The sequence below is a fragment of the Gastrolobium bilobum genome, unplaced genomic scaffold (genome assembly GCF_033153095.1).
Source record: "Gastrolobium bilobum isolate Gb01-03AN ecotype WA unplaced genomic scaffold, APGP_CSIRO_Gbil_v1 utg41031, whole genome shotgun sequence".
NCBI lineage: Eukaryota > Viridiplantae > Streptophyta > Magnoliopsida > Fabales > Fabaceae > Gastrolobium > Gastrolobium bilobum.
Window position 1 is genome coordinate 47,006 of NW_026895403.1, and position 20,200 is coordinate 67,205.

General features: G+C 31.7%; 1 protein-coding gene across 3 annotated transcripts; it reads right to left on the minus strand.

Annotated features, from left to right (window-relative positions):
• On the minus strand, positions 1-5,639 carry LOC133309516 (2-oxoglutarate-Fe(II) type oxidoreductase hxnY-like). Of its 3 annotated transcripts, none has more exons than XM_061510310.1 (11): positions 5,492-5,639; positions 5,175-5,370; positions 4,973-5,071; positions 4,556-4,607; positions 4,046-4,167; positions 3,855-3,955; positions 3,694-3,752; positions 3,193-3,249; positions 2,232-2,277; positions 580-659; positions 1-327 (listed from the first exon to the last, which is right to left on the minus strand). In XM_061510310.1, the coding sequence occupies exons 1-11, from the start codon at positions 5,597-5,599 to the stop codon at positions 237-239; spliced, it is 1,011 nt and encodes a 336-aa protein (XP_061366294.1). In that variant the 5' UTR covers positions 5,600-5,639; the 3' UTR covers positions 1-236. The 3 variants fall into 3 exon arrangements, with proteins under 3 accessions (XP_061366294.1, XP_061366301.1, XP_061366286.1); XM_061510317.1 differs by having other exon boundaries at positions 4,046-4,096; positions 4,554-4,607; XM_061510302.1 differs by having other exon boundaries at positions 4,973-5,074.
• Between the last annotated feature and the right edge of the window lie 14,561 nt (positions 5,640-20,200).

Here is a 20,200-nt window from a genome sequence, read left to right on the forward strand (position 1 = left end):
GGCTAATTTCATATATGTTTTTCTTCTATGTTTAACAACAAGCACTAACCAAACAGCAAACTCCCCCTACCCCCACAACCCCAAAATAATAAAAAATTCTAATTTGCCATTTAAACTAAATCTATATATAACATGGCTAATGTATTGACACTGTTATTCCTAATAAAATATGCAGTTCAAAATGCTTAAAGTAATTGATAAGGTTAAAACACAAAAATCTCCAAATGATTGACAACTCAAGTTGGCTGTTTCTTGTAAATTTTCAAATCAGCATGAGTATCATTATAGCGCTGGCTCAGGTAGTCCCGGCATAAGATAGGAGGAAATCTGGGAAAAAGAGAAAATGCAGAGATGTAAGACAATTTAAGGATCATTACATAAAGCACATCTTCATTTTTCACTCTCCCTAATGTAACTGCCTCCTACTTTCTGACCGTGATATTAACTTTGTAACATACGATATGTAAATAACCAATTCAACTCAAAAGCTTAAGCTACTGGGTGAAGTTACATTAATGGTTTTTCTATATCTTTTAACACAATATGCTATCAAATTTATAGATGGAGAATTTAACTCACTTGGGTGGATTACTATCTGATTTGCAAGTTGGCAAGCACTCCACTAGACAATCATGACTAGGCTCCAAAAAGTATGCAATCTGTTAAAAGAAAACAACAACACTGGGATAAGCAAATGACATGATTTAGCCAAGCTTTCTGTATGTTAAAACTGATAAAAAAGATTCATAATCAAGGAATGGGTAAAATATTGTACAGATTAAATTTTTGGAAAAGAATAACATGGAGAAGATTCACAATTTGTCACTTATTAAGAACCAATTCAACCCACTGTTGGGTGAGGTTACATTAATGGTTTTTAATATATCTCTAACACGCACCCTCACAAGAAAGTCCATTGGACTTGAAAGGTGGATGATGCATCAGGTCCAGCCTACTTGTGCTAAGAAATTCCACAAAGAAAATGGAAGGCGGCGAGGATCGAACCTGGTACACTGAGACTATGATACCATGTAAAGAACCAATTCAACCCAAAAGCTTAAGTTGTTGGATGAAGTTACATTAATGGTTTTTAATATAACTCTAACACTATCTATGTAAACAAAAGAGAATATCAACTATGTAACCAAGATGTATTGGCTCAGCAAAAGGGAATATCAACTACTCACCAAGGTGTTCGCCCGGTATTAATTAATATTTATTAGCTTAATGATTAGACTGATATTAATTAATCATGATTAGGATCAATTAGTAATAGCATTTATTTTATCTTTATAGTATTTCAAATCCTTGTTATAAAGGTCACAATGAATGATTGGAAAAGGAAGCAATTATCTGCTTCAATTCCTTTTTTTCCAATCATTCTCTCATTTATTCCTCTCTCTCTCTCTCTCCCTCTCCCATCTCCTCTGTTATTTCTCTCAGCAAATTCTGTCCATTCTAGAATTTCTCTAAACAACTGGTGCTTTCATCAACTCCTACCTCCACCATGTTAGAATCCCGTTTACAAGAGCACTATACCTTTTACAAGAGAAGAGAATGATTGAAAGAAAGTAATTGAAGAAGATAATTGCTTCCTTTCCATACAGCCACTATACCTTTATAACAAGGAATTGGAATACTAAAAAGGTAAAGCCAATATATGCTAATGCTAATTGATACTAATCCGGACAAATTGATACCAATCTAAACCTTTCATTAATTGATGCTAATAAATGCTAATTGATGCTGCAGAAAGACCTTGGTACATGGCATATAACCTATATTTGTCGTTATCATTGTGAATTCCAATGCTAGCAGAAGATAGTAGAGAACTACATGCTAAAGCATGAAATGTTGACTTATTAGGAGATAAATACATGGGTCCGTCGCTTCTCATGTGACTGCTAATGAGAAAAGTTGCAGCAAATTTTAACACTAGGATACACGTGCGGATCCTAGGATACACGTGCGGATTCTATCAAAAAAAAAACAAGGATTCGGACGCGTATCCTGTGTTGCTGCACTTTTTCTCTTCTGCAGTCACATAAGAAGTACTTTCCCCTAAATACATATAATCTGCAATTTGAAAATTCAAACACACACAACCAGCAGGGTCTTGTGAGAGGCAGAATAAATTTAGATTAACAATGCAATACTGGCTTTGCAATGAAATTAAAAATCAAAATCCACAGAAGAAAATGTTGAACCAGAAAAAAAAAACTGAGGCTTACAGAATATCTCTCTTGACCATTTCCTAGAACTCTGTGCAGTGTGGACCTGAGCATATATGCAAAGCAAATTGTTGATTTATACAATGAATAAAATTTAAATGAACAAGGATGAACTGTAAAGATACACCAAAGGTCTAATCACATATTTTACTTGGCTTAGGTTTTAAATATCAATATATAAGAATGTTTTCTTTCTGGAAACTAATGATTGAATACCACACAATATTTAAAGTTTCATAAGAGCACGTAAAAATACTTAAGAGTATATACACATGCAATTTCAGCTTACAATTTTCATTCAAGCAGCCAAAGAAAACATATACTGCATAAATGCCCTAAATTATTACGAGTCCTATAAATACACAAGTGATGGACCATATGCACATGCAATTACTATTTACTCATTAAGAGCTAAATCTATCATCAAGGAAACTCTCATGGCAATAAGTGTAGTCACAGACAATGATGAGGAAATATTATGTTAAAGACCTATTTCTTTTGCGGAAAAATAATAATAACTGTTAGATATATAGGGATGTTTTCGTTAGCCGTATTGTTTTAGTTCTATATCTTTAGCTTTTATGTGTTATTAATTTACAAGCTTTTTTTACTTAAATTAATTTCAGAGCAGTGTCTGAACAAGACACAAACTCCACTCTTCATCCTTGAATTTATCTCTTTCTGTTAATAATTAACAATAATAGCAAGCCAACTTGGGCCACAATTAACTGAAGAAGGTGAAAATAGTTTGCAGACAACAATTAGAAATAGAAAAAAAATACTTATAGCACAACAATGCAGGACACCCACTAGTAGCTTGACCATCACACAAATCAATCTTTCATAAAATACAAGCACATACAAAAGCTGTCAATCAGTCATATACATTCCTCTAAGGTCAAGAATTATGCCTGCCTTCAATCGAGCTCAGAAATACTCAAAAGTAGGAAAGATTTCTTACTTGAAAATACAGTTGCTCCACCGCTCCAGCATGTCACCAAGATTCACTACAAATGCTCTGCAACATAAACAATCAGTTAAATTATGTAAACAGTTCAGTATAAGGGCTTGATAAATGTTTAGTACATGATATGATTCAGCTCAAAAAGAATAGAAATTTTACAAATATATTAGCTTAGGCAGATAATTGTAATTTTACTTTGGTTGAATTGTTTTGTGGTGTACTGTGATGCTGTCAAATGAAAGGTAAGACTTCTTACACAATCCCATCATATACATATAGATTGATATGAATGAAAATCGGAAAGCCTGGCTACAGCATTAGGATAAACAAATCCAGAAGAAATAGTCTTGAAAGAAAAAGGGCATGTCTGAAATTTTTTAGAAATTATCTCCTGAATTAAGAGGTCAGGATGAACAACAAAGAAGAATTTCAATTACTGCATAACACCATAACCGTCTTTTTTTAACCTATTAAACCTAAAGTGACAAAGGAACTAACCCTTTCAATGGTGCCACATCTTCCCATATCTGAGGTTTAGCATCCCTATCCTTGCATATCTGCAATACAAGACATTCATCAATACAAGACATTAATGTTCTTAATTAATTACGCAATATTCGTAACATTGAAAGAAATCTCAATATCAATTGCCTTCTTACTTGAAGACCTGAGACATCATCTGTTGCCAACAGAGTAATTAAACCATAATCAGTATGAGCTCCAGCTCCATATAATCCTTTTAAGGGATCTGAGACTTGACCTTCATGGAACAAGGAGGAATACAACTGTATAAGTTATTTCTCTTTGTAATTGTACCAGTTACAAAACACCAAGAAAACCGATTCAATACCTTCGTAGTGCAGCAATCGTAGAGTTGCAATGGGCTCTCCCAGCATTTCTGGTTGATCAAAAAAATTAGCATCCAAATCAAGTGCTAGGGCAATCATCTTTGCAACTGCTTTCCCTACTTCTCTGGATTCCCCAGTAAAACAAACCGGACCAAAAAAAAAAAAATATGACAAATATGAGAAGCCCTTTTCCTTTAAGCTGATAAATACTAAACATAATACAGAAATTGAGTCCAAATAAACAAACAAGGCAGTTAAATATGATCAATTATCTTTTACTTACAAAGAGAGCAATAACATTCACAAGAAAATAAAGAAAAATAAGGCTTCAATCTACTCCCAGCATGGCAAGAAATAACAAGGGAACAAGCCAGTGGATAAGGACTCAGGGCAAAAAATGTTTGTTTAAAACCAAAAAATATGCTCAATATAAAAGATTCAGGTAAAATGATCAAAAGGGCTAGTAGTAAGGTTGCATGTTATTACAGATAAATAAAATCACTGAAACGTACAATGCCTCTTGATGGTATTTCTCCATAGTCTCCCTCCAACCAGGCAGAATATCTACATGGCAACAAAGTTCATGAAAAGGTTAAAAAAAGAAGAGTAAACACCATTTTTAGTGGGTCCTGAGAATATCCATGAAATCTTTTTTAGTCCCTGGCAATAAAAAAAGATCAAATTGGTCCCTAAAATTATGAAAAAAGAACTAAAAAGGTCCCTGAGATGGATGCTGATTTGTCAACCAGCGTGACCTTGATATTGCCGGGGACCATTTTATTTTATTGCCAGTGACTAAAAAGGGTGTTTACTCAAAAAAGAAAAGAAAAACAACAAAAGAAAATTCAAGGAAAGGGATGAATTATTTGGTAAAAATTATATTTTTCATCTACAAAAGTCTCAAAAGGCCAAAATTTTGACTCATTTACCTGGAGCAGGCCATTTATTTGGCCCATAAAAAGGTTTATGCGATTCTGGGTCATCCTCAGCTACTTCAACTCCAATATAATATCCTTCTTTGTAATCTCCTACTTAACCCAGCAGGGAAAAGGATATCAAGGCTCAGAAAAAGATGAAGAAAAAAAAAAAAACATGGCAGAAACTATATAAACATGCAATTAAGGTACATACCATGTACTTGGTTTTCAGGATCAAGTAGTTCATCAAGAACAGGTGTATATCCCCTATGCTTTTCATTCCTGAGAACCTTCATCTTTTCCTTGTGAGGAAGGGTGAAAAATTTCTTGCTTTGTGCAAAAACCTCGTCCATGAATTCCTGGCTTATTCCATGATTGACAACATAGAAAAAACCAGAATCCAAGCATGCCTTTTGTTTTGTTTACAACCCCAATAAACAAAAAATAACAAAATAATGATCAATCACATAGAAAAAAAAAAAGTTTACAATTCAAAGAAAGTGAATTGACCCAAGTTGTGTAAAAACCAACCTGTTTGAGCAAATTCACGGATTGGTTGATGTCAGGATTGGAAAGGTCGATGCAGTTTAGAACAGAGAATTTTGTTGCATCATAGGATTGTGTGTTCTGTTTTCCCATGTTGGAAGAACAATGAACGAAAACCTCAGGTTTCTGAACAAGTTATGGCACTTTTTCTATAACAAAGAGAAAAAAGTGAATGGTTTTTTCTTATACATATATTGAGTCAAGACCACAGGTCCACAACGTGGTCATCATCCATAGCAGCCATAATAGTTTTTGTTTTTCATTTTTTTTCCCCTTATTTAGGAATAGACATCTCTTGGTTACAATTTTTTTTTGTAGTTTTTCTGTTTTGATTTTTTTTACTCGTTAAATTTATATGCATTTGGTATTTGAGCTAACTTATTCATAACTGGGTTAATATTTTTTATTTTGGTTTTATTTAGATTTGATAATTTTATTTTTGATTTACATCATCATTTTTGTTTGATTAGTGTCTAAGCAATGTGTTGATTAGTGTCGGTTTGAAATGGAAATCAAATAATAAAAGGATATCAATACGAAGAAAATCTATCTTCTACTACTAATATGAAAGTAAATATGATAATAAAAGGAAAATATATATATAATTTTATCGCTCTACTAAAAATGTACGTAAAAGTAAGAAAATTAAAATGAATGTAAGAATTTTAGTGCGTGACTAAGTGAATATATCATTTTCATTATATAATATTGAAAGTACAAACGTCATTGATTGAAATTTTGTGACACGTTTATCTCATTGCCAGATGTCAATTAGGAGGCAATAGTTGTACTTTTGAGTTTTGGCCAACTTAATTTTCTAAATTCAACGACCACAACTTTGTGCGTGGAAATTCTCTAGTTGATGTTAAAATTGAGATTTTAACTAAAATTAAAAGGGGTTAAAAAATCGTAAAACGTAAAATTATAACGTAAAAAAATAGTAAGAAATCATAACAATGTTTGAAATATTGGTCAAATTATTTTGATGAAAAAATCGTAAAAACGTAAAATCGTAGTGATAAATCGAGATTTTAACAACTATGCTAGCATCTCCTTTCAAGAAAGCGTAAGTAAATAAATATTGAAAATAAAGGTTGAAAATGATAAATAAATAAATAAATAAATAAAGATAGAGTATGTATCAATCTACTTATACGTATGACTATTGTCTATTGCTATAATATTTTATTACAAAGAAAAAAATTAAATTATCACGTAAATGTAATACAAGGCTCTCTCGCTCAAGCTCTCCTCTGTCCTCGCCTTATTTTTGCGCAATCAACGCCGTTAGGTTAAACAAGTTCTACCTTCTCATGCAAGGTTTTATTTTCACGTTTTCACCTGCGATTTGAAGCTTTATTCTGTATGTAAAATCACGTAAAGATGTAATTAATCATACTTTTAATCATAGTTATCAAATTTGTTCAAAGTGAATGGACTGACAAATGTGTAAGCTTGGTAGGAATGGTGAATGAAATGTAGCTTAAGTGTCTTCCTTGAGTACTATTGATGTATTTATACTGGTTGTCGTGAATAGTTATGAAGGAGGATCTTGGGTATGAAGAAGTTCCTCTTAAGGTGGTCGTGGCAGTTATACAGGAGAGAGGTGGCGTAGCCACGTTGTGGTTAGATGGGCCTGGGCCCCTACTGATTTAAAAAAAAAATATTATTATACATAATTTTATAATTTATTATTATTTGACCCTTTATAAAGTAAAATTTGGCCCCCTCTCTCTCTCGACTAATAGTTTAATACATTCTGAGTGGAGTTGGAAACTTCAACAATATCTTCGTATTTGCTTGCTGTTCTCTCAAAGTTAAAAACCCCAACGGTATTTGCTCTTAAATTGGTGCTTTTTATTCTGAAATTTTTCTAGTTTTCCCTTTGATTGATTTTATTTTGTGAAGATATGTTTGTTAGAGTGGAGTGCTTTTGAGTGTTTTGGTCTTTCATGTTTCCTTAAATATTTGAATCGTCTTTATGACTTTATACACTCTCTCTTGATAAATTATGAAATTATGCAGCACCTCGATGGCTTTTTTTAGAGCGACAAAGCCCATTGCATTTTATGTCGTCGCTCTTTAAAACAAAATGTTATTTTCCTTTTTTTTCTTTCTTTCTCACAATAACTATTTTATAACTACTTAGAAAATTGCAAGCAATTACTTAATACTTATACGATACAGCCTGCAGTTGTATAAATTAATTCATGATAGCTTAGTGACTTACAACACATTTATTTTAATATCAAGCAAAAGTAAAAAATGTGAATTCTAAAGATATATGTAACTTGGTATTGGTTTATGATTCTCAAAGACCAGTGTAGGGATCCCTCATATATGAAATAAATAAAATATAACTTTCATCTCAAAAACCATTACTTATTATGTTGTGGGAAAAATGCGATTGTTTTTTTATATGTTTACTTTGATATATAATAGTTGGCTATTATTTATTTGAATTTTCAACATTATGTGACATTATTTAGTAAATAATTTAGATAAATATGCTAGAATTCATGGTAAATTTTTTTCCTAATAGATTTATGTAATTACGATAAATGTTTTGATAATTTAATGTGTCAAATTTTTTGACCCCAGCTAAAATAAAATCTTGGCTCCGCCACTGATGTGAGCTTTGAGGATTCGATGAGGCGAAGCGCCTCGTTCAATTTGCCCAATTTGTAGAGAGCTTTTAGAGTTGAATTGAAAGGTTTTGTTTGGTGTTTGTGGCTCTAGACGTGAAAGTGACAGTTATGTTCATTTTGACAGTTATGTTGGTTGGTAGAGAAATGGCCGGGAACATGATGCAGCGGAAGGAAAGGAATCGTGGTTGTGTTTTTTTTTAAGGTTAGTTGGGTAACTCCAATGAAGGTGTCAACTGTGCAGCGAAACTCTAATTACCGTTTATTTTGGATAGCTTTAAACCTACTCCAATAAAAGAGTGAGATTTTCCACATGGAGTATTATTTATGCAGTTGTGGCACGAATAATAGAGAGCAAATCACATATGTAAGAAAATAAAATCTTCTCTTTTTTCTTAGTTTTTCTCTCGATTTCATAGTGTATCAATTTAAATTCTTCAATCTCTATGCTTCTTCTCCGACTTCGTGCCATTTTTGGTGGTCTTCTCAAGGTTCCATTTTTGTACTTTGCTTCTTCTACCCCAACAAGTCAATCTCTCTGCTCATTCCTTTTATGTTCTCTATTATTTTATTTTTTGAAGAAGTGTAAGGCAGCTGCTACAACAACAGTAATGGTGCCTTGTGCAGAGATGAAAACGTGGAGGAAGAGTATGTGTAAAGAACCTTGGGATACACCACCCCAAAAGCTAGCTCAAGGGGTGGGAGTGCCCAAGGCCTTATAAAGGCCATATTAGTTGCCCATCCAATCAACGTGGGACTATATATCTCAACACGCCCCCTCACGCAAGAGCCCTTTAGGCTAGAAGCGTGGAAATTGCACAGGCCCATTTTTGGTTTACCTTTTTGTGCTTTTTTTATTTTTAATTCCACTTTAAAGTGGGGGACGGTGAGGCTCTGATACCATGTAAAGAACCTTGGGATACACCACCCCAAAAGCTAGCTCAAGGGGTGGGAGTGCCCAAGGCCTTATAAAGGCCATATTAGTTGCCCATCCAATCAATGTGGGACTATATATCTCAACAGTATGAATGACGTTCGACCTGAAAATGGCTCATCTAGATTGATGTAGTTGCAAAAAGGGGTCAGTATATATATAATTTTACATTTTTTATTTTTATTTTTCATTTCATTTTTTTTAATAAAAAATGTAGTAAGATAAGTAACAACATAATCAAATTAAAAGAAAGGAGGACAAAATATGATATTCACACTTACTTATTAGGGAAAAATATTTCTGCAGTTAATGCAGATAAGTTATCTGTATTTATCTCAAAACGACGTCATTTTGATATTCAATATAAAGACTATTATAACCCAGAAATAAATTAAAAAGACAAAAACACCATGATTTTCGTCCCAAAACGACGTCGTTTTGGGACGAACCCTATTTATTAAAGGGAAAAAAGCATCTAATGTTACTTTAGATAACTTTGTCTAATGTTCATTGAAACGACGTCGTTTTGGAGTTGAAAAATTAAAAAATTAGAATGATAAAGACTATTATAACCCTGAAATAAATTAAAATTAAAAAAACATCATGATTTCCGTCCCAAAACGACGTCGTTTCGATGAACTTTAGATAAAGTTATCTAAAGTAACTTTAGAAAAATCAAACCCTTTATTAAATAGGAAATATCCATCTGTTCGCTGGCCATACTTTGTGTTTCGATATCTGTTGAAATGACTACAAGATTTGATCTCATCCGAGATCTGACACCATCTAAAGAGCAATGAAGGATAAGAGTTAGGGTTATCAGACATCCAGAGGTCGCCTAACTTTCATCGACCTGAAATGGGAGACAGTGTAGAGATAATTTTAATAGATGAACATGTGAGTTTTGTTACGTGCTTCAGTCTTGCAGATGGGTTATCTTATTAGCTTAACCCCTTATTTATAGATGGGTTACCTGACAAAAGTGTACTTCTGGGCCTCTTAGGAATATTGAGGGTCTAAGTCCAACTATTTAGTTGTCTGGATATAATCGTCATTAATAGAAGATTCTTTTCCTTTTGTGATGTCCTTTATTAGACCTTCTAGAATATGGTCCTTTGTCAGGTCCATAACAAAACCCTACAATATTATAAATTATAAATTTAAAGGAACAAATGAGTAACCTGTAACAACCCCGTCTCGAGCCGGTTCAATTAACATACATATGATAAAACAGAAAACAGCGGAAGACTTAACTTCTGAAAATACGAGCTAACTTTTTCTTTTTCTTTTTAAATTCTCATTCGTCGTAAACGAAAATCGAGCAGAGTTTCCTCTATAAATCGGACAACTGGGGATTTTCCAATCCCTCACAGAAGCATTTCCTGATAAACAGTTTATACAAATATAATCAAATGCCCATCCATGGGCGCATGCATAACTTGGCTCAGTGCCACTATATCTAACAGCATGCAATCCAACACGTAAACATATCTGAATACTACCTCATCATATAACGTGCCTGAATACCCAAATGTACATGCATCAAAGCGACAGACATGTACAAAACATATACAGGCCATATACACAATAAAGGATCAATATCATGATCCATCAAATGCGAAAATACTAAAATACATCAAACACTCCAAAAAGGTAGTAGCCTACAGCCACTCAAAATCCAATTTGTCAACTGCCTCAGCCACGTGTCGTGTCCCTGCCTAGTGAGGACTCACCGGGAATCTGGGCACCTGAAAATATGTCCCCAAAGAGGGGTGAGATTACAAATCTCAATAAGCTCCAGGTTTATAGAGAATTCTCCATACCCCTGGCTCACTCCTGCATGAAAGTCAGATACAGAGTATACAAATACAACATATAACAGATATCATAACAGAACAGAGCATATATCCATATCATATCAGAGATGTGCGCCGTCATTCCCAAGGGAGGACCCCAAGCGGAAATCAACGCACGTGTTCCCGAGGGAGGACCCCAAAGCGGAACCAGACATATCAGAGGCGTACACCATCAGTCCCGAGGGAGGACCCCAAAGCGGACATCCGAGTACTATACAATCAATGGCCAGAGATTGTTACAGAAATCATATTACAGAAATCATATCAGAGCAAAACATATCATGTTATCAAATAACTCTATATGAATGCATCTATACAAAGCATCTAAATCACAGTCATACAGTCCAACCATAGTTCACTAACCATGGTGGAGCACTCAAGCAGGAAAAGACTCCTTAAACATAGAGCTTACCTCTTGAAGCTTTACCAATACGCTTACTTGTGGAACAAGTTACTTTTATCGCTTCAAGAGATTTCCGATCCTTCTCAATCCCTAGGCACACCTAGAGAATAATTTACAATGCATCAATAAAATGATGCAATACCATAATTATTTCATAAGCATACATTTTATCGCTTATTTTCCTTTCTTTGCATTTTTGCCAATCCTATGCCTATACACAAGTCTAGACCTCTTTATAACCGTTGGTGTTCTTTTTCTTCACTTACACGTAACTTACACATACAAATACATTTTCGTTACTTCATTACAACTTGCAAACACCTAGGAATGCTTCCACTAAATTCCTATTTTGAGTTTAGACACCAAGTCCTTTTTACTTAGGCATTCTTACTAACTCATCCATTTTCACTCATTTCCAACACACTATACCTTCACAATACATAATATAATTTTTCCACAATAACTCCTACTCACTCCATGATGGCCGAAACCTAGGAGGAAGATGCAATAGGGCTTTTAAATTTTTATATCACATGTGGATGCTTACTCAACACTATAACTTCCTAAACAACAATAATCCATCATAAATTTCACATTCTAACATCAATTATTCCCCACTCACAACATGCTCATATATTTCATAACTTAAATCATCAAAATAATATCATGGAAATAGAGGTTTCTTACCTCTAAACACTTGTACAAAGCCTAGAGAGCAATCTCCAAGCCAAGCTCCATCAAAAACTCACTTTTTCTCCTCCAATGAATAGTAACTCGAAAATGAAAGGAGGAATAACTCTTCACACACTCAACTATAGCTCAAATGGATAGGTGCAATGGATTCATTGAGTAGTTCCTAATCGATTTTATGTGGTGGGTCATTAGATTTGGTGGAAGATTCAAAAAGAATCAACAAAATCAAAAAAAATACCCTAACCCCCTTTCTCATGGTGCAGCTCGGGTTTGGAGTGAGGAGAGGAGAGAGAATTTTATTTGGAAATGAAGCTTAAGTGACTTAAAAAGGTGAGCACATGTGGCCTTTTACCCGGGTATTTTTCTTTCGCGTATTTTCACTTAAACTAACCCGGAACTAACTCAAAGCTACAAATATATTTTTATTTTTCTAAAGTCCTTTACATTAACTGTTATTTTCTAAGGAACAATATTTATAATTCACAGTATGGTTTTTGCACCGTTTTTAACGAAATGCACTGTGAACCATTAACTGTACTTTATTTACTTTTGAAGCTTAACACTTATAAACTTATCATTTTCTTGGGCCTATATTGACTTGCTTGGCATATATTGGACTTTCTTATTCTTATTTCATCAATTATTTATTTCTGGACTCTACCGGTTGCTTAAACAGCAGTACAAAATACCCGGTAGAAACACTATTCACGAGATTTTCACGGAAAGTGCCAGACTATACAATTTTTCGTTCTGAACTCATATTTGTCGTCAGAATTATCAAATTATGTCTCTAAAATTATTTTGCTCTTTTTAAGCTCTACCGGTTAATTCACAAAACTGTAAATTCTCCGGCAGAACGCACTGTTCATAACATAGTCATGATTACAGTCAAAATACTCGAAATCACTCACTAAATCTAATTATGACATTTAAATCCTTAAATTAAATCTCTAATTAAGATTTACCCTATAGGGTCATTATATAACCTAAATAGTTAATCTTAATATTTGAAAGGACATGCAATCTCAAGTAATATTTAGGGGAGTTGCACTAGAAAAGGTTGAGAAAATCTCTAGTCATTTAATTTAGGATCTACTGAAAATTTGTATATATGCTACTTCTTTAATTTTTTTACATAAAAATTTAATTATTATTTTTTATAAATTGAATTTATATAGCAGGGTACCATGCATTTAAGGACCCTCCCAAAAAGGATTATATGGTGGTCTCCTAAAGGCAAATATTTTTTCTGATTTAGCTCGTGTAACTTGTTAGGCAGACTCATAAAAGTTAAATATATTCAAATCTTAAAAAAACAAATTATTGCACTAATTAAAACTTCTTAAGATAAAATAATTCCAAGTGTATCGCAACTATTACTACTAAAGTATATGACAATCATCTTGTTTAGATTTTGTACTATTTTTTCTTGCTAACAACTAATGCAATCCTATATACATGATCTGCTCCAAACTAAACTACTTTTTTCAGCTATAAATTTTGTTAAGTGGCTCAACCATTCTGGCCGTTCCGCGATTGAAACAATGGAGAGTTCTGATGACTTGCACAACAAAATTGCAACGATGAAACAATCATTCTTTGATGAGGTTTTTCTCTTTCCTCATACGCATATTTTGACATGCTTCTTTTCAATCACTTCCAGTGTTGTTTTTTTTTTTTTTCCTAAATAGAAAGTCTTATAAAACTTTCTAATATCATTTGGATGCAAGATTAGTTTAATTCGATGCTTCTTCTTTATTTTTTGGATTTGAATTTGATCCTTAAAGTTACTTTTGGGTATGCGGATTAGCATTGAGATGTGTATATACACTGAAAACGAATAAGGATTAGGGTTCCAAAAAAACGTACATACAGGGCGTGTTTGAGAGTCAATACTAAGAGAGAAAGAAAATGAAAGAGAATGTTTTGTTTATGTCTTCCCTTGTATGTGAGTCTTAAAAAATGAAATAGAAGAATAAGAGCTTTTTGCAAAACCCTCCAATACCTTATCACCCTTAAAATCAGAGTTCTCCAAATTTGAGAGATTTGAAAGGAAAAATATTTTAAATTACTTATGTGCCCTTATTCTCTTTCTCAATTTTTTTTGATTTTCTCTCATTCAATTCAAAAACAAGGGTGAATCATTTTTTAGAGAGAAAACTATTTTTTAAATGTAAAAATTACATAAATAATTTTTAAATTTTTTTAAAACTTAATTTAATTTGTAAAATATAAGAATTATATTATTTTTTGAAAAGAGATAAAATTGGAAAAATATCTCCTTTTTAAACTTTTAACAAAAGAAATATGATAATAATACCTTTCATTTTCCTTCCTTACTTCTCCTCTCTCACTTTGGATTTCTTTCCTTTCCCTTTCAAACTTCTAAACATGCCCATAAGGTTTAACACTTTATTTACATAGATTTACTTAAAGGTGGATTAGGTGGCTCCACAACAGAATTCCTTGCCATACAAAACTTCAATCGCATAGCTTAAGCTTACTAACCACATGAGTCATCTCTTGTAAGTTTATCACGGTGGAATGTCAGTATAAAATTTATTTATGAAAATAAATTCGGAATAAAGTGAGGTAAAACAGATTCCATACTAAGGCAACCAGCACAAAATTTATAAAATTTCGAAACAACAAAATATTCCGAACCATAGATATATTATCAATAACCACATGTTTTTTCTTACTCTCTTTGGTTCATTTAGTCATATCATAGAGATTCATCTTCTAATTGAAATTTGAAAATGTTTCATCCTTGACCCCATATCTTCAAAGATCAGGTCTCAAGTCACAGATAACACAATTTAGTTATTAAGTAGATTATCTATCTTTTTTTATGCCTATCTTGTTTATCATTCTTCAACACAATTGGATCAGAATCTAAACTAATTTTTTCAATTTATCTTTCCTCTTGAGATTATGATGTGCTCGTTTGGATGAACTTTTATTCCTAAATAAGTTCTTTTGAGAATTTTTAGATGTTTGGATAACAGCTTTTTAAAAAAGTAAAATTTAAAATAAAATAAAAGTTAAAATGCTGTTTTTTTAGGTAGTAGTTGGTTGCTTTTGAAAAAAGCAGAAATTAAAAGATAATATAATTTTTCTTTTGGAAAAAAATTAATATAAATTTTTAAAATACAATTTTAACTTCATCCTATCATACCTATTTTATCTCTCCTTTATTGTAATTTTATGAGGAATGTTATACTTACAACATTTTTTTTACAACCTCTTACAACCATATCTTAACACCGTTGATTTTTGTCAATCAACGGTTATCATTTATTGTGAATTAATAATTAATTAATGAGTTTAATTTGTGAAAATCATAACCGTTGATTGGCGAAAATCAATGTTGTTAAGATATGGTTGTAAGAGGTTGTAAAAAAAAGGTTGTAAGTATAACCTTCCTATAATTTTATATATAAAAAGTATTTTTTTTTATTTTAACATCCAAATAATTTTTTTATATAAAAGTGATTTTCAGATCATACCAAACGTAAAATAATTTTATCTTTCAGAAAAAGTTCTTTTAAAAAAAACAGAGTAAACACCTTTTTTGGTCTCTGTCAATATCTACGAAATCCTTTTTAGTCCCTGACAATAAAAAAGGACCAAATTGGTCCCCAGTATGTAAAAAGGGCCACGTTAGTGACAGAGGAGTTGACATAAGGACTAACGTGACCCTTTTTTCATAATTTTAGGGACCAATTTGGTCCTTTTTTTATTGCCAGACACTAAAAAAGATTTCGTAGATAGTGCCAGGGACCAAAAAAGTGTTTACTAAAAAAAAAACAATGCATAAAAAATTATCATTTTTTAAAATTCATCCAAACGGACCCTAGTAATAAATAAGGTAGATATAAAAAAAATATAGTTAGAAATGTAGAATAACATATCCCTATAATTATCAATTTTACTGGTCAAATGATACAAAATTGTATATGTGCCAAATGTTATAGGGATTTCTGAGTCCAAGCCAGTTTCAACAGCTGGAGCGGCTGCAAGACAGAAGTAATCCGAACTTTCTTAAGGAGATTTTTTCTTTGTTCTTCACGGATACAACTAGACAGTTTTCTCAGATTGAACAAATTGTGTAAGTCAAAGTGCAGAACCATACATTAATCACAAAATATTAACTTAGTGTTTCTCTTGAAATTTCTATGACACTCATTTATATATATAATATGTATGCAAAAAAATTGATGGAACGTTTATTTATATAGTCACAGAGAACTTGTAGGTACGCAAAGGGAAGTCATGAATACGTACATTCACCGACTCAAGGGAAGCGTGGTGAGGTACTACTTTCTTTCCGGATGTTTGATTGGAGGATTTTTTTATATACTTAAGTTTGGAGCTATTTATAACTATAAGTTATACGTCAAATAGATTTTAGGAAAAACTCTTATAACGAAAAGTTCTTTTTTTTATAATAAAGAAAAAATCTGAAAATTAAAAGCTCCTTCTATGAGCTTTTTTTTAAGCTCTTATTTCTTTTCTTGGATTGTGTATTTTTTTTTAAATGAAGAATTATAAAGATAGAAAGATAATTGTCTTGAAACATGTGCTTTTAAGTAATTTTTAAGCTAAATTTTTTATATAATCGCCCAACAGCTTTTAGCTTTTTTTTTTAAGTTTTTTTTTTTAACTTTATCTTATAAGTAACTTCTATCTTATAAGATAAAGAGAGGTAATTTTCTTAAAACATGTGCTTTTAACTTCTAGCTTAATAAAGTGAGGGTGAGTTTTCATAAAAAATCATGGTATCACATTTCAAAAAATTTATTTGGAAAAGTGATTTATCTGAAAATTCATTTTGTGTGTAAATTGTGAATGTTCTTGAATTGCTAGGAAAATAGAAAAAAGTATGAGAAAAAGCTGACTAAAATAGGAAACTTGTACAATTTTTTCGATACTATTTTTTACTTACCAAATAAATTTTTGGTAATATTCCTGTAAAACTTACTTTCCCACCATATTTTCAGGAATCATGATTTCTGGATAATTTTTGTTTTCTCGTGTATCGTACGCCTCCTAATTGATCAAATATATATATATATATATATATATATATATATATATATATATATGGCAAAATGATTTCTGCAGCTGCTGTACCTACAACAAGCAAGGATCCGCGTCCGGATTCTAGGATACGACACCGGATTCTGAGTTTTTTTTTTTTTTTTTAAAAGTCGTGGGGCCCACTTTTCTGTGTCAGCTGTAGATAACACTATCTACGGCTGCTGCAGAAATGTTAAGCCCTATATATATATATATATGGGGAGGGATCATTTGACTCCAGAGTAAGATTTAAAAGTCTTACTCTTCATCCCAGCCCTTGATTTCCGTTCATCCAACGGTTATCATTTAGTAATTTAATGCATTAATTAATTATTAATTTCAAATAAATGATAACCGTTGGATGAACGGAAATCAATGGCTGGGATGAGGAGTAAGACTTTTAAATCTTACTCTGGAGTCAAATGATCCCTCCCCTATATATATATATATATATATATATATATATATATATATATATATATATATATATATATATATATATAGGCAGGATCCTTTGACACTGGTGTCAAAGGAAAAGTTTGACACCTCATCTGAGAGTCGTTAGATTAAAAAAAATCAATGGTGTCACATGCTTACAAATCAGAATCGTTGATTTTTTTTAATCTAACGACTCTCAGATGAGGTGTCAAACTTTTCCTTTGACACCGGTGTCAAAGGATCCTGTCTCATATATATATATATATATGGGAAAAATATTTCTCAAACTGCTTAAGATAAGTTTATCTCCAGCCACCCAAAAATTACGTCGTTTTGATTATTTATTTCCTTATATTTATTGATTCACCTTTGAATGATTATGATTATCATTTTCTCTCTTCCTTTATCTCCATTGATCCATCTTTGTACGGTTATGATTTAGTAGCCGGAGATAAAGTTATCTCCGGCAGTTTGAAAAATGATAAGCCCTGTATATATATATTTATGAGTTCATATAATTAGGCATACATATGAGTAATATTCTCTTACCTTTTTCAGCATTGGTGCTGTCAAGATTTTGAATGAAGTCAATAAGATGATAGAATTTCTGGATGAACGCAACTTGGAAGGGTGATTCTCACACTTGACCTAATTGATTAAACTTTTGGTTCCTTCTGGCCAAATAAAATTGCAAGATTGAAAATTCATCTAGGCATGTTTCCTATGTGCATGCTAACAAAGCCACATGAATTGTGCAGGATGATAGCTACTTATGAAAAAGTGAAGGTAGAGAAAGAAAATTTGAGGGTGAAAGTTGAGCCTTACCTTCAGGTACCATAGATAACAACATAAATGGCCATAACCAATAACACATTTTTTAAAGGAGACATTTTAATTAGGTGCTATGGGAAGTAAAGATTTTTCTACTACTAAATATGTGCCTCGTCATTTGCAGTATTAAAATTGCAACTTTATTTGTTAAATGGTTTAATATTTTTATTTTTGTTCAGAATTTTTTTCTCTTCCATACTCATATAAAAGTGAATGGTTCAATAAATTATTTTCCTTTTTTCCCTTCAAAATGGACCTACTTTTTTTTACGTAAGTGTGACAGAGAAAAAAACTTCATAACAAAAATAAAAATATTTTTCCCTTCATTAAAATGAGAGTAGCACATTTAGTTGATATATGGTTTAATTTCAAATTCAAATTCTCTTTTAATGTAAACCTGAATATTCTTATTTTTATTTTATTTTCAAACAACTTATTTCTTTCAATTATTTTTTTTTAATTTTAATTGAATTAAAAAATCAAACAATACATGAGATATTCAGTAATGCGGTTAAAGTGAGAGACAATGATAATTCACATAATTGACGTAGCAAATATTTAATAGGGATCTATTAATCTCATGTTGCATGAGATAGTTATCTATGCAACAAAGATGAGATTGTGGGGTCTACTACTTTTTCAAAAAAAAAAAAAATAGTGGACTCCAATATTTTGTCTCTGTTGCATGAGATAATCATTTTCCTATTTAATAATATAGAATTGACACAAGAACACTTAAGAATTTATCGTTTTAAAGACCACAAAAAATGCATATATAATTTGAAAAATATTGTTGCAGTTGCTGGGCCAAGTTGAATCATCTTCAAAAGAGTCCGAAGATCCCAAGTGAAAGAATATAGCAGTGCATGGAGTGGTTGGGGATTCCTTGTCTTCTTTAACTCTATTCAAAACCAGGATCAGTCCTTTTGTGCTAATCATATATACTATCATATATGGTTGCCAATTTTCATATATGTGTCAATAAATTTTGATATAGTCAATAAATTCAAATCTTGTTTTTGAATTTTTTTTATTTTTATTTTTTTGGTGAAAATTCAAATCTTGTTTATTAATATATCATATCATATAAATGATGCTGAAAAACTTCAACTTCTGTGATTAAATAAAAATTTCTAAAGTTTCACACAACGTTGAAATTTAATCTCATGGCCATTTTGGTTGATGTTTAAGGAGAACAAAGAAAAATATTTGAAGTTTCCTTCCCCTTCTTTTGGTTGCCAATCGCGTAGACTTGAAGTTAAATTTAAGAAACAATGAACATAACACTCTGAAATTGAAAAAATTCGGAAAAAAAACTAATACATATCGTTTTATGCATTTTTTTATTTAAATGTTTTTGTAAGCAATTTAGAATGACTTTTAAACTAAATTTTTTAAAGTCCTACACTTTAAATAATAATAAAAAAAGTCCAAGTAAAATAGTCCAAATTTCAGCCTATAATAAAAGGGTTTGTTGAGACGTGCAGTAAAGACATATATTAAGGAATAAAAAAAGGATTAGGATGATTTTACATTGGTGTAAGTTACACTATCAATCTTAATCGTTGATCGTATTTATATGTAATATTTCTATTTATTGGATATTTCAGCTGTTAGCTAGTTACAAACAAATTATTGATCAAGATTTAGAGTAAGATTTTTCTTATTTTTTACACCAAGAATATCTTGCCTCTTTTCTTTTATGTGTTTTTGCTAAAGAATCACGTTTTTGTTATGGGTTTTGTTAGTGTAGCTTTATAAATTTTATCTTAAAAAATATTAAATATTCAATTCTTTAAACGTTTTTGTTAT

Bases quoted from the DNA above. Each gene is read 5' to 3' on its own strand.
- LOC133309516 (XM_061510302.1), bottom strand. From the start codon at position 5,599: ATGGGAAAACAGAACACACAATCCTATGATGCAACAAAATTCTCTGTT. The intron at 4,608-4,972 runs GTAAATGAGTCA...GTTGCCATGTAG, and splicing joins AAATAAATGGCCTGCTCCAG to ATATTCTGCCTGGTTGGAGG. The intron at 660-2,231 runs GTAAGCCTCAGT...TTCTTTTAACAG, and splicing joins ATGGTCAAGAGAGATATTCT to ATTGCATACTTTTTGGAGCC.